This window comes from Apostichopus japonicus, chromosome 16, assembly GCF_037975245.1.
Source record: "Apostichopus japonicus isolate 1M-3 chromosome 16, ASM3797524v1, whole genome shotgun sequence".
In the NCBI taxonomy this organism is placed as follows: domain Eukaryota; kingdom Metazoa; phylum Echinodermata; class Holothuroidea; order Aspidochirotida; family Stichopodidae; genus Apostichopus; species Apostichopus japonicus.
In genome coordinates this window covers 6,383,349-6,398,238 of record NC_092576.1, presented here as the reverse complement: position 1 = coordinate 6,398,238, position 14,890 = coordinate 6,383,349, and the positions used below count along the sequence as shown (strand labels likewise).

The window sequence follows — 14,890 nt, the reverse complement described above, 5'->3', positions numbered from 1 at the left end:
TTAACCATGTGTCGTGCTGTTGGTAAAAAACGGCTAATCATTTCTCCGACATGTGTGTAATAAGGAAATGAATTTACACCTTTTGCCACTAGCCTGTCGGGTGGAGGCGTCTGGCCTTCAGATGCCTAAAAGTATGTGTAATAAACTGAAATCAAGTTAGGCAGTATGTTTTACCAGCTTTTTTGTTGAGGCACCTAACCTTGGGAAGAGATAATTTTAGGATGAAGGGAAAACTCGGTTTGTTTCTTTGGTGTACTGTAGTACTGTATGCTGCTCATTACTATACGTATGTTGACAATGACTGGCAGTATGTCTGCCAGCTCTTTGGGATGAGCTCTGTTCAAAACTCAGTCTTTATCATGGCAAATGTAATTAAGGATTAGATTTTTGCCGCTGGCACGAGCAGTCGATTTACTCGCTGCACGTGTGAGTGTTGACTTGAGACCGTGATCTATGCCGAGGAGAAGCTATAACATGCTCGGTTGTACAGTGTAATCTTGTCGCAAAATGAGAATGTGGTAGAATTTTAACTTTAACTTGTACCTAATATGTGGACTTGAATTACAAAAAGTGGTGCTACCTTTGAACGGTTGAGTGTGGGATGGATGTAGGGATGTGCGTGGGAGTGGGCTGGAAGTGGGATAGAGTATAGCATGGAAGGAACCATTAGAAACTGATTTTATAGACTTCCATATGGTCACATCTGTATAGCTTAATCCTGTAGGATTATTAAAACTCTGAAGGATGGTATGCATATTCATGGAATTAATACATGTCATAAATATTGATAACCTTGTTAACTATCAGTTGACTAGATAGAAGTACATTATAGTATATACTGCCCCTTCCTCCTCCCTCCCCTGATTTGCATCGCTGCAGAAACCTCCCGACTGTTAATCGAAGGTGGTGGGGCCATGGCTTCCCCAGCCCCCTCACCCTTTGCACATGTATACCACTGCTGTACACATGTGGGTAGCTTGCTGTTGTACTCTACATGTAGAGTAAAGGTGTGTATAAGCTTCCTTACTTTAGTATGCACAACAATTTCTCTTACTCTCACTTATCACAAATTGTTTGGACTGACATCAGAGTTACACTGGAGGGGAAAAAAAAGAGAAGAAAAATAGAAAAACCAAGAAAAAAGAAGAGAATTACTTGCAAGTGATTTGGGATTGACCTATGACCCTTCCATATAAGAAAAGTGAGTTGTGTGACCCATCAGAAACATAAATCAGTCTTATGCATAGATTAAGACAAAAGATAATACATCATTTGTTACATCATTTAAGCCAGATTAAGGAAAAATTTCAAACATGTTCTGTTTACTTTTTAGAAAATTTATTAGTCTGGCAATGACCCCTGGGAAGAAGAACTTTTTACTGAGGGTAGTCAGTTTACATTGAAGTAAACAAATCACCTGAATCTTTGTTATATTGCACTGGATTGTGGTCTTGTTGGCACAACCAGCAGACACCAGAAACTTTTAATGAGGGCTGTTTGTTTCCATGGTAACTCAAAAAACCACATTCTTTTGAGCTCTGGTCCCAATCATATAGTGTCAACTGTGGCATTTGTCTAAAGGCTGCCAAATGTAAATAAAACATGTAACTAAGGAGGGTGAATATGCAAATTTAAAATTGTTTCTTGAACTGATGTATTATTTAGATGCCCCACATGCCCCCCAAATGCCCCACTCCCCTGTGCCACAGTATATCACCAATGCCACAATTTATCCCTACCCTCACAAGTTAACAATAATTTAGTTGAAATTTGTCCTTTGCTTGTGGTTAATTTTCAGTGTGGTCACCAATAACTTGACAAGTCTTAAAAGCATTTAATGGCACATGAAATCATCAGTGTTGGCTTTAGGTGGCATATGAGACCGATAATCATTTGAAGAAAAGTAGTTGTGTGCTATAAATTAATTTGGTTGTGACCGTTTGATTGTTATTTTTGTAAACTCACTAGCATATAATACTGTGCTATGTGTAGTTCATGTACCAAGGCTACTGGGGGCTCTCCAGCGCTTCGACCGAGGGCGCTCTCCGGTATTTACAGATCTCCGAATCAGGGTAACAAGATCGCATGAAAGCGCTCACAAGCATGCCATTGGATACAGACACGCCGGGTGATTGGCTAGTCCAAGGTACCACTCGTGCAGTTTCGCCTAATGAAAACCATGTGTTAGAAAACGCAAGTTAAGGTGCATAGAACTTGTAGTCTGTCTTGAAACTTCAGAGGTACACGAAAGATCTCTTCTTCAATTACCAGGAAAGAACTGATACTTCTCTTGATCAGCACTTGGTACACCATGCAACACTGATGATTCTGGTACTATTATTACATTACAGCTTGTCGATTTTTCCCGGAACTAGATGGGACCGATATGGCAGGGCGTTCTTTTTAAGTTGCTTGCTCTCAGAGTGCCCATAAGACAGCCTATCCATGTATCTGAGAGCCCATAAGACAGCCTATCCATGTATCTGAGAGCCCATAAGACAGCCTATCCATGTATCTGAGAGCCCATAAGACAGCCTATCCATGTATCTGAGAGCCCATAAGACAGCCTATCCATGTATCTGAGGGCCCATAAGACAGCCTATCCATGTATCTGAGGGCCCATAAGACAGCCTATCCATGTATCTGAGAGCCCATAAGACAGCCTATCCATGTATCTGAGAGCCCATAAGACAGCCTATCCATGTATCTGAGAGCCCATAAGACAGCCTATCCATGTATCTGAGAGCCCATAAGACAGCCTATCCATGTATATGAGAGCCCATAATACAGCCTATCCATGTATCTGAGAGCCCATAATACAGCCTATCCATGTATCTGAGAGCCCATAAGACAGCGTATCCATGTATCTGAGAGCCCATAAGACAGCCTATCCATGTATCTGAGAACCCATAAGACAGCCTATCCATGTATCTGAGAGCCCATAAGACAGCCTATCCATGTATCTGAGAGCCCATAAGACAGCCTATCCATGTATCTGAGAGCCCATAAGACAGCCTATCCATGTATCGCAATATTTCCTTAAACGTAGTGACTAAAAGTCTAACTATAGATGTTGTCATAGCAATTAACATTTTGCGTTCTTTCTTTCCCCCAAACAGACTTGAGCTGATGATCTAAACTCAAGTTGATAATAAAGTAAATTATTTCGTTGAAGGATGGCATTTGAATTCATCCAAAAGCATCAGCTCCTCCTTGAGTTGGAACGAGAGGCAGAGGTGGAGGAGGCCAGGTAAATTAATTGATTGATGAATTAATTAAGTGAATCGTTGTAGAAATTTGAAGTTATCCTTCACATCACTACAGTTAATTAACAGTTAATTGAAATGTCATTCACAAACGATGCCATATATGATATTGTCAGATTCATGATTCACATTTCAAATCGAAGACCGTTATGACTATCAAAACCAAATGTTGGAGATGTTCAATCAAAACCAAATATGGATCAAAACTTCTTCATGTCAAGACTGTCATGTTATACATATTTTCTCTTTAATCTGAGTTGTAACATTTTTAGTCTATTTTGTGGTTGTGAGCATATCAGATGAAACACTGTCTAATCTTGTTTTATTTCCAATTTCAATGCCACAGGACAGTGTTTTTATTTGGTGTAGTTCATCTTAAGCATTTGGGTATCTTCAATGCAGTCTATATAAGTGACTAGTTTGATTATTATTATTCTTCTTTGTATTATTATAATGATTGTTGGTATTATTATTCTTATATTTTTTGTTATTATTATTACTACTACTGTTTCTGCCACTGCCACTACTTATTACTATTCATGATTCTTATGATTATCATCATCATTATTAATATGATCATCATCCTCATCATCATTGTTGTCATTATCATCGTCGTCATCATCATCATGGTGATTAAAATGATTTATAAAGAAAAAAGTACAGTAATATTGTTACCCAGCAGTTATTTCTGATGTAACAAGGACACCAAAATCAGACGGGCAAGTATTTCTAAATAAGTTTGAAGTTATTTGATCATAATTTTTTCAGATCTGTATTGGAATGCACGTCCTCCAAACTTCTCTCGCTGAAGGGAGTTTGCTTCCCAAAGCTGGTCGTATCCAACCAATCCACTGGCCTCTACGGGAGAACTCTGATAACATTTGAACCTGCAAAGCATCATGGGATGGCATCTTTACCAGCCAATCAGGTCAGACCTGGTAAGACAAATGATCTAATGCCTCGTTCATTCTTATCTCAAGTTTAGATCAGTCTTATGTTCAAAGTCATGAGTGTTGGATAAGATAAAAGATTTAAACTGAAACTTTGCTCATAAACGAAACCTAAATCAGTGAGTTCTGGGGATTTCATCCTCGGAAAATTATTCCTGTCATAAATAATTTCAGTTATCCAACCTTGTGGGTCAGCTTTGACTTTTATTAATCGCTAGTAACTAGAAGTCTCCTCTTCTGAATATGACAATGTTGGCTGGTAGCATTATACATTTGAGGATGGTAACACTACAGTACTAGCTTTATACATGCAAACAATTTTACAAATTGCAGTATGTAACATTTGCTAGGAAGGTATTAATATTGGAACAAGATTCAACAACATGGCTCCAACTGATCAGTCTCTAATGATATTGTTGACATTGTAGGAGACACTAACCTGATCAGACTCTAATGTTACTGTTGACATTGTACGAGACACCTAACTGATCAGACTCTAACGATGCTGTTGACACTGTACGAGACACTAACCTGATGTATCTGCACATATTACTTTTGTTTTAAAAGAATGAATTGTCAACATATTTTCAGTGCTTTGAGCTTTGTGCATTAAGGAAGGAAACGATTAAGGGATGTTAACATAGTTTCTAAATTAACATATGTTGCATATTTAAATACACCTTCGACTCAGTGACAAGTCTGGGGAAAAGGGTTTCAGGGGTCAACAGCCTCGTACCTTGGGTCATTAGGGGGCCCAGGAAAATACTGAGGTGGTCCAGGCAAGTTTGGTATAAAAAAGGGAGTACTCTCATGGAAAGAATAAAGATTGCAAACAGCTGGATATAATGGCATAATTTTTCTCATGACTTGACCTGATTTTTGACGATGACAGAATATAAAATATTTTTTAATATCATACGTAATTTATAAGATGTTTTTCTGATGTCTTTTACAGGAGATGTCGTTGGTGTTTATCCATCGGTGGGCTCACCGTCGGCCGCCTCTCAACTCCTCACTGGTCTGGTGTGGCAGCTCAGGTCAACCAAAGTGATAATAGCTGTGGAGCATCAGGAGGAACAGCTACAAGATGGCAAAGTCTTCATGCTTGTAAAGCTGTCCAACGATGTTACCTACAAAAGACTTAAGAGGTAGGTGTCACATGCTGTCACGAATTATCAAATGTTACCCAGAAATGAGGTGAGAGGTAGGTGTCACAAAGGTCAAATGTTACTTAGAAATGACTTAAGAGGTTGGTGCCACAAAGATGTCACGAATGTCAAATGTTACCTAAAAATGAGATGAGAGGTAGGTGTCACAAAGGTAAAATGTTACCTAGAAAAGACTTAAGAGGTAGGTGTCACATGCTATGTTACCTAAAAATGAGGTGAGAGGTAGGTGTCACGAAGGTCAAATGATACCTATAAATGAGATGAGATGTAGGTGTCACAAAGGTCAAATGTTACCTAGAAAAGACTTAAGAGGTAGGTGTCACATGCTGTCACGAATGTCAAATGTTACCTAAAAATGAGATGAGAGGTAGGTGTCACGAAGGTCAAATGATACCTAGAAATGAGATGAGATGTAGGTGTCACAAAGGTCAAATGTTACCTATAAAAGACTTAAGAGGTAGGTGTCACATGCTGTCACGAATGTCAAATGTTACCTAGAAATGAGATAAGAGGTAGATGTCATGAATGTCAAATGTTACCTAGAAATGACTTCTAAGTTACAGTAGGTGTCCTGTGCTGCCACGAATGTCAATTGTTACCTAAAAATGAGATAAGAGGTACTGTAGGTGTCACGAAGGTCAAATGTTACCTAGAAATGAGATGAGAGGTATATGTCACGAAGGTCAAATGTTTCCTATAAAAGACTTAAGAGGTAGGTGTCACATGCTGTCAGGAATGTCAAATGTTACCTAGAAATGAGATAAGAGGTAGGTGTCATGAATGTCAAATGTTACTTAGAAATGACTTAAGAGGTTGGTGCCACAAAGATGTCACGAAATATCAAATGTTACCTAGATATGGCTTAGGAGATAGTTGGCCCATGATATCATGAACGTCAAATGCTGTTACCTGGTTTAGCATATTCAAAGCTGTCAAATAATCTTCCTGTCACAAATCTCGAATGGCATTACTGATAAACAATGGTGTTAGTTAAGAACAATTAAAGAAAAAGGTGATGACGAAGTTGCCAAATGATGTTACCTAGAACTGCTGTCACAAATGTCAAATGATGTTGCCCATCTAGACAACTTCAGACAAAGGTATGACATGGTGCTAAGATTGTCAAATGATGTTACCTAAAAATGAATTTGAAGTGGTAGGTGTCACATGCTGTCACAAATGTCAAACGTTGTTGCCCATAAACACGTTAAGAGAAAGGTGTGACATGCTGCTAAAATTGTCAAATGATGTTATCAAGTAATGACCGTGAAGGGGTAAGTATCTGTCACATGCTGTCACGCAATGTCAAACGATTTTACCGATACACAACTTAAACAAAAGACGTGACATACATTCAGTTTCAGAGTTTTCAGAAACTCCAGTTTTACAGAATTTTGATTTCTGCATTGAAAAAGATTTTTTCCAAGTGTGTCACTTTAAAACGAAAATGGGTATACAGGATATTTTACGGAAGACTTAGATTTAATTAGACTGTCAGATGCCATTTTGAATATAAATACTTGACAAATTTTAGCTGCTTTTCACCTCCCCCCAAATCATGTGCCTTTTTATCACCTATTCTTTCAGTTTCTATCACGGTTATCATTTCACCTTTTTTGCCCCCATTTTTTTGTGACTTTCATGGATTGATAAGCAACCTCTCACACAAAACACTTTTCATTTGACATCAGTAATAAATTTTGTCAAAAATGGTCTTAGTCGTTAAGTTTGATAAAAAGACCTAAGCCCCTGGCAAAATGTGGCAGATAACATTATCTCTGTTTCTGCCATAAATGTATTGGCAGTTCTTGAAAGGATTGCTTCTCAAAGTAAATACATGTAAAGGGTTTTATCTAACTGCCAATTTCAGATAGTGTAACCAAATGGTACATAATCTTAATTCTGCTGACAGGGTAGGTAGAGTATAGTCTCACATAGGCTGTGTTTAAGGAAATTCTTGTCTGGGTGAACGATGTAAACTTTGTGGAAGACAAATTTTGTCCTGGCATCGATTTCTGAGTGGAATCTCCTTGTGAATAGATCGTAATGTAAGTGAAGGTGTCATGTAACAGTTGGAGCCTGTCCATCCATCAATCGTTACGTTCTTGCTTTGAATCCTGGCCAGACTCTCTTGACTAACTCCAGATTGCTGCTTTGCAGTGGAGCCCTCTGTGAAACTTGCTAGTCCTGGTTTCAAAATTTTGCGAAATGTGGTTTGGTCGGGTTCTTGCATAGCGGAAGTCAAGTGAGGTCATTGCCACTGACTAACCTGACTTGGGAGTCGAATCCTTTACTCCAGTCACGGTGCTATCTCTAATTCTCTATCAAGAAAAACCCTCTTGTTGGTTTCCGCACCCAGTTGGGACAATTTTTTCTATACTGTAGTGTCATGTCCCGCTTCAGAGCACTCGTATTGTCAGTACAAGCAGTATGAATATCATGTTTCTATCAGATCAAGGTTAGGAACTGTTTGTACTGGCAATACCAGTGTGTTGAGAGCATGATATTGGTGTACAGTTTAGAGAGTTATTGGCATAGGAAATTTGGTTTCAATAACAAACAATGAATATACATCATTTCTTGGTTTCCAATAACAAGCAATGAATATGCATTATATCTTCTCACACTCGCCTCATCTTACTAACCGTGACATTTTATCCATTGTTTGGTCTCGTTGCAGTTCATCATTTCTAACCACCAAACTACATTTTTAACATTGACGTTTCTAAATCTGTAACCAATAGACATTCCGATATGATATCAATTTCTGAAGTCAATTCAACTAAAGTACATATCTAAAAGTATCCCTGTTCTCTATAAATATAATCTGTTTGTTCTGAACTACGGAATAATAAATTATTGAGCACTATCAAACCATACTGATACTGCCCATGTATGTCAAGTTGGTGCAACAATTGATCCAATATTAAAGATGATTCAATCTGCCTCTTTTTTTAAAGTTTTTTCAATGGTGTCCAATCCAGTATTAGCAAACAATAAATATGATTATTTCTTCTTTAATACTGACCTCGTCTTACTAACTGCGGTATTATATCGAGACCGGTGCTGGTCTGGTTCGGTTTCATTAGCATAAATAACCCTCAATTACATTGTTCAACATTGGATGTCATCAAATGTGAACTGCCAATAAACATTCCAACATGATATCAGCTTTCTCAAAACCAACCTGATCGCACCATTAAAGCATTCTAGTGATCCTACCAACCATAGTCTAGTTTTCCATATTTAAGGGTTCTTTATTGAGGGGGAGGGGGGGGAGGGGGGGGGGAGGGGAGGGGAATAAGTCTCAGAGCTATATGCATTTATTTGGTCAACTAGATAAACTAGGTAAATATATTTCAATTCTTTCACCTCAGATACATGTATTAATGTACTGTGGATGAGCTATTATAATCTTCATTTTCTTTCAAACTTTCAAAACTTGGTGGGTGTGGTGTGTATGGGCATGGGACGTAGTGCCTTTGTGGCTTAAGATGTCAAACATTCAAAAGTCAGAGGTCAAAATTCAAATTACCCCTCTCACTCCCCATCCCTGAAAAGTCCTGCATTTTTTGCCATTACTTGTATATATATACCAAACTGACCAAATTGGTCAAAAACCTGCAAAATTAAGATATCAGAATCTACATGTCTATTGTGCATTAATTTATGAAAAGCACCAAAGGTCAAGTGATCAAAGACTGTCACAGACCAAACATAGACAAATTTATGCGAAAAAGTGTTTCGCAAACATCTCCCTATTTACAAGGCAGATTAACTCATAAAGTTGTTGGGTGTGTGCCTGGGATGTGTCCTACGTTCACAAAGGTCACTATAATTCCAAGAGGTTTAGGCAGCCTTTTGTTAAACCAGCCAAATCTTGCTCACACCTTACACATATAATGAATGTAACCCTCTTTTTTTGTTGCACAAAACAAACGTTGTACTGTAGATATCACTAAACTAATTAGTTAACATTTGACTCTGACATAATATTCCCAGCAATTAGGCTGGTCAGCTTTGTAAATTATGATGTTCAACCCCCCTTCCCCCTTCCCTCCAAACATTACCATAAATATGCATTAAGGAATATTTTGATAGAATGTTTCTATATTATGGTATTTTTTTCGTTTGAAATTTGTTTATTTATTGTTTTTTTACTTCTATGTTCGCTTTTAAACAGAATGATGTAATCGTGTGTCTTTTAAATATTGTAACAGTATGGAAATGAAAAATGATGGAAATGATTACACCATGTTCCACTTTAATGTTGTACCCACAATGCAGTTCCTCGCCACATAAGTCACAAGTAACATGATCATTTAGTTCATATCAGTCATGTGCCTGCTTAATCTTTATAAATTGATGAATGAATCTCCTTGAAAACCTCCCACCAAGATGTCATTCAAATATGATACAAAAATAACTACAAATTTTCCTATTTTTTATCTTCCCTGACTTTAAACGTCATGAATGATTTTGATTGGTTCAGACAAGTAACCACTGGAGACCCTGTGAATAATCTACTGCCAGTTCTATTTGCAAGCTGTTTGCTGGCTTGGTTAAATCCACTTGACAGTTTAATACAATGGCACTCTGAGTATGTGATTGTTTAGTAGCTTTCTTTGTTACAGTGCAAGATACGGTAGTTTGGGTACTTAGCATGGTACAAATTGGCACAGAGAACATTTTTAAGACAAAAAAAAAAGGACTTCTGAAATCTCTGGTACTCCTGGTTTTCCTGGTATTTTACCCATCCCCTCATCCTCAACCCCCTCCCCCTCCCCCTCATAATAGTATCTATATCTTTGTTAGATTTGAGCTTGTGATTTGATAATTTGGTAGTGTGTTGCGCATCGCCAGAGGTAATTTTTGCCAAGCACCGTCAGCAATGTTGTAGTTTTAGTACCCAGCCCACCCCCCTCCCACCACCCATTTCCATTCCCCTATACTGTACCTCTCTCTTCCACCCCTGCCGAAAGTATCTTTGTTCTACGCTTGCAATATTGAAAGATAATTTGGTAACTAGTAAGATGAACATTCACAGAGACAAGTTTGTGAAATACAATGTTTTCAGGTACCCTGTACCTTCCCCCCAAAGCTTCCAAACCCTCCATACACCCACCCTCCCCTCCACCCAACCCCTCAACCCACCCCACCATCTCTTTCTCCGATTTCTATCCCTTCTCTGATCCCTGTCACCAGCCAGTAAAGTGAGAATTAAAGATCTCTGATGGGTATTAGCAGGGAGAAGGTCTATGGAACATCCTCTGCAACTTTATACATGTACAGTATGCCAGTCATTCCTTCATCCATTCCCCCATTCCCAAACCCTTCTACTTCACCTCCCCTCTGCCTTCACTTAGTATGTTAGATACATTTAAATGATGCACCCTGACCATCCCCAAAGCATGCCTGATATTTATTGACCTACTGACCATTTCCCTCTCCCCTCCCCTCCCCTCCCCTCCACTCACCCTCTCCCTGAACCTCTCCCTGACCCTCTCCCTCCCCCTCCCTTTCCTCCTTCTCCTTCACTTGTCATTTTTCTTTATGCTCAGGTACATAAGTGCACATTGCTGCTTGCTTTTCTGATAGATCAAATCACCGTGCTGTGATAATTTTAGTAGAATTACAGTACTGTACAATGTAAACGGACTTATTGAAGTGAAAAGTGTTGAAAATTCCACACACAGTAAATTTATTCCAGACACAACAACCTGTTTCAATAAGTACTCTGTACCTTTTAATGTGATATTTGAAGGTTGCTACTTATTAAAACTGATATTTAAGTGAAATGTTGCATGACTCACTCAGAAACTGATTTTTCAAATGAGACACTTGATTGTTACAGTCATTAAGCATATAACTCAAAACTCATTAAAATAGTGGAAATCACAACGCCGTACTCTGGCCCCCCCAAATTCTTTTTCTGTTCTCCTTCCATTTTTACTACCGTGATGAAATCTTTATGTGTGAAGATATTATTTAGCTATTATCATTGATTGATTCTGATATCACTCTTAGTTTTGTGTTTTGAAGGATAATTCCAGCTTTGGTGATATTTGGGTGATGAATCGTGACTCATATCATGTTGGTTGTAAAACTTGATTGATTGTAAATCTGTATGATAAGTGATGACAGACTTTAAGATTATCTCTTAAAGGGATATTCATGTATATTCATGTATATTTGTGTATTCATGCATGCATGTTAAACCTGAATATTCCGGAAATTTATGCTCTTTACAGGTCTAGTATTTCACGGTTTAATCCAATTCTTTCTCAAAAAGAAAGCAAACTGGTGCTTAAAACTGCTACTGGCTAAAAAATCAATGTCCCATTGGCATTTTCCTGAACTGCAACTAGCATTGATCAGTTACTGCACAGCAGTGGCGTCGCCAAGGGGGGGCCAGGGGGGCATGTGCCCCCCTGGAAAACCTAGTGCCCCCCGAGTGCCCCCCCCCATTTGAGATTTGGGTTGGTAAAAAAAATATATATATATTTTGTTATATTCAACTCCCATCATCTGAGTTGGTTTTTCATAAGGACAAAGAAGCACAGTAATTCGTATTTTCTTCAAATGAGCTGCGAAAAAATGAAAAAGTTTATCCTTGACCGTCGGGTATCGAAGTCGTAACCCGCGCCATCACAACAGGTGAGCCATACTCGATGTGTGATCAAACTTTCGATTGCATGGTGAGATCCCTGATAGGAGCCAATAACGATGCTGGAACCTGTTACATCTTAATAGATGATGGGAGAAAACGAGAAGGACAAGAAAGGAGTTAATTAATTCAACAAATGTAGGTTCTATTGATAGGGTTAGGCATAATATCGATAGCATGTGGTTCATATCCTCTGCAAAATTCTGCGCGTTGTTAAAATCATTACCTCAAAAATAGCAATTTCTGGAGATATCTTCAGATCGAATTTAGCATCAAATGTGGCACCATTTTGCATCTAGCCCATCCTCCGTATGCGAAAATTTTCTAAAGGGGAGGGGGGGCACCCCCTCCCCTTAGACCCCCCCAGGACGGCAATCCGTATCCACCTAAGTGCCCCCCATCAAATGCTGGTGCTCCCCCTGTGCCCCCCCAGACTGAAAAGTCTGGTGACGCCACTGCTGCACAGGCAATTATGGGAGCAGTCAGTAGTATTTGCTGATAGTAACAACCACTGAAATCATATTTATATTCTTAGTGTCTACTGCCACCCCCAAACAAAAAAAATCTTGTGACTTTCTTTGCTACTGGCCAACTTAAAAATACACTGGCATAATTTAGCTATTAAATATCCTGAATTCTGAGGCCTGCTGTTAATATATCTGGTTCCTACCTGTAACTGTTAGACATGGTTGTTTGAAGGTGAAACTTTTCTTGACCAGATGAACACTTTCAGACTACCACACAAAGTTAAAAAAAAATACTTTAAGGGATATATATATATATATATATAGACAAAGTGAAAGATATGTGTTAGAGAGGAAATTTTACACAATAGTTGAAGACTCCAACCCATTATCTTTTTTGTCTGACTGTCATTGTTGTTGTTTGAATGTAAATTTGTTTACCAGGTAAATCCTTTATCACCCTGCAATTGGAACACGGTAGGTGGTCTGTGATATGGTCCATGACAAATCTTCAAAACCAACTATGAATCCAATAGTTTCTATTTTTTGTACTTTTAACTTCATTATTTTGTACAAATGTTGAATTCTGGTTTTGCAGGGCAGAACTGAAAGACTTTTCATGGTTAACACAACTTTTATGTTTTGTTCCCTTAACAGGGCATTAAATGACTTGGTCAAGTCTACCAACAGTCACAGTTCACACCTGCAGGAAGTCCTCTTTGGAGAGGCCTCTTTGGGTTCACCTTTGAACTTTGACATATCAGGTCAGAATTATTTATCAAAATATTGGAAATCATTGAAAAAATCGAGGAGAAACGGAAGAAAAAAGACTTCATTTCAGTAAATATTGCAGAAATGTTTCAAATAATTGCAAAGTTCCTTTTTGAGATCAGTAATATGTTTACAGGAATACTCTGGTGGCCTCTGGTGGCAAACAACAATACATTGTTCAGAGAGAAATATATTCCACACTACCCCAAAAAAAAAAAAAAAAAAAACCTACCCAGTCTCAATAACTTGTTCCTAACTCAAGATATGGTTGATTGAATGTATCTTACTTTGGCTAAACCTACAATGACTCCAGACAGTTGGATCACAGCAGGGGGTCTATGTCATCATCTGGGTAAATGCTTCACAAAAGCATTTTCTTAATAGACTATTATTATAATCTATTTGTAGATTTTTCCTTGAGACTTGATACATTTGGAATGTTCCCCTATAGCTGTCACTGTTTCCATTCAAAAGCTTTTTTTTTTTTGTAGAAATATTCTTTTCCTCTGTGGATAAAATGATTGATTACAAAGAAAAACAAAAAACAAAAGACATATTCAGCTGGAAAAGTGTCCTGGTGACATCATTCATTCTGCTGTTGCCAGGTGCAGACTTTATAGAATATCACAACATTTGAAAAGGGTTGTTTATCTTTGTGGTACAAAATGCTATGAGAATGAAGCCTACAGAATCTAATTTGAAGCCCTATCCATGTGATGATTGTTAATGGACACCAGCTAATACCCTTAACCTTCACTCTCTACGTTGAGTGTTCAAAGGATAACAAGGCTGTTATTGTCACACCCATTCCTGCTCCCAGGACTGTGACTAAACAGCTCCATCCAACTGAGAATGTACCCGAGCATCATCACTTTCTTAAATACTGAGGGAGGACCCTTCCAACCCCCTCCTCCCCTCCCAATCATTCATTGTTACTGCAGCAGTTTATCCATGGTATAAACAATTGAAAGAAAGGGACAAAGCCCCAAATTCCAAAATCTTGCAAACTAGAAATACTAAATCCAGACAAAGAGACTCTGCTTAACAGTGCTGCAATGCAGCAACTTTTCAGTTGGTCAAGAAAATCTGATACGTGGTTAAGTTATCTTCCAAAATTAATATCGTAACTGCTCAGCTGGTTGGTAGAGAATGGAAGTTTGTTCCAGAGGTCGTTTGTTAAAATAAAGGGTTATGAAAGAGTCGGATATATGAATTTTGTGTTTCTGTTGATTGTTTTCAGATTTAAAGTTTTTCAATTCAGACTTGGATGCATCTCAGCAAGAGGCTGTGGTCTTTGCTCTCCAACAACGAGAGATTGCGATCATTCATGGTCCTCCAGGAACCGGTAAGACAACCACGGTTGTAGAAGTAATACGTCAAGCTGTTCATCAAGGCTTAAAGGTAATGTGAAATAAAGGGATGTGTTATAGGAGATGCAGTGCATTGTAGTGGAGTGTAGGGTAGTGTAGTTGAGTACAGTGTTACTTGTGTAGTTCAGTGTAGGGTAGTGAAATGTACTGTAGGGTAGTGTAGTTGAGTACAGTGTTACTTGTGTAGTTCAGTGTAGGGTAGTGAAATGTAGTGTAGGGTAGTGTAGTACAGT

General features: G+C 38.4%; 1 protein-coding gene across 1 annotated transcript in view; it reads left to right on the top strand.

Moving 5' to 3' along the window:
• The window catches only part of LOC139982066 (DNA-binding protein SMUBP-2-like), a 34,013-nt gene that overhangs the window by 7,651 nt on the left and 11,472 nt on the right, over positions 1 to 14,890 (top strand). The window contains exons 2-6 of the mRNA XM_071994584.1: positions 3,120 to 3,250; positions 4,035 to 4,204; positions 5,172 to 5,364; positions 13,174 to 13,280; positions 14,528 to 14,688. Coding sequence (XP_071850685.1) covers positions 3,177 to 3,250; positions 4,035 to 4,204; positions 5,172 to 5,364; positions 13,174 to 13,280; positions 14,528 to 14,688 — 705 coding nt within the window. The 5' untranslated portion in view covers positions 3,120 to 3,176. The remainder of the gene's footprint in view (positions 1 to 3,119; positions 3,251 to 4,034; positions 4,205 to 5,171; positions 5,365 to 13,173; positions 13,281 to 14,527; positions 14,689 to 14,890) is intronic.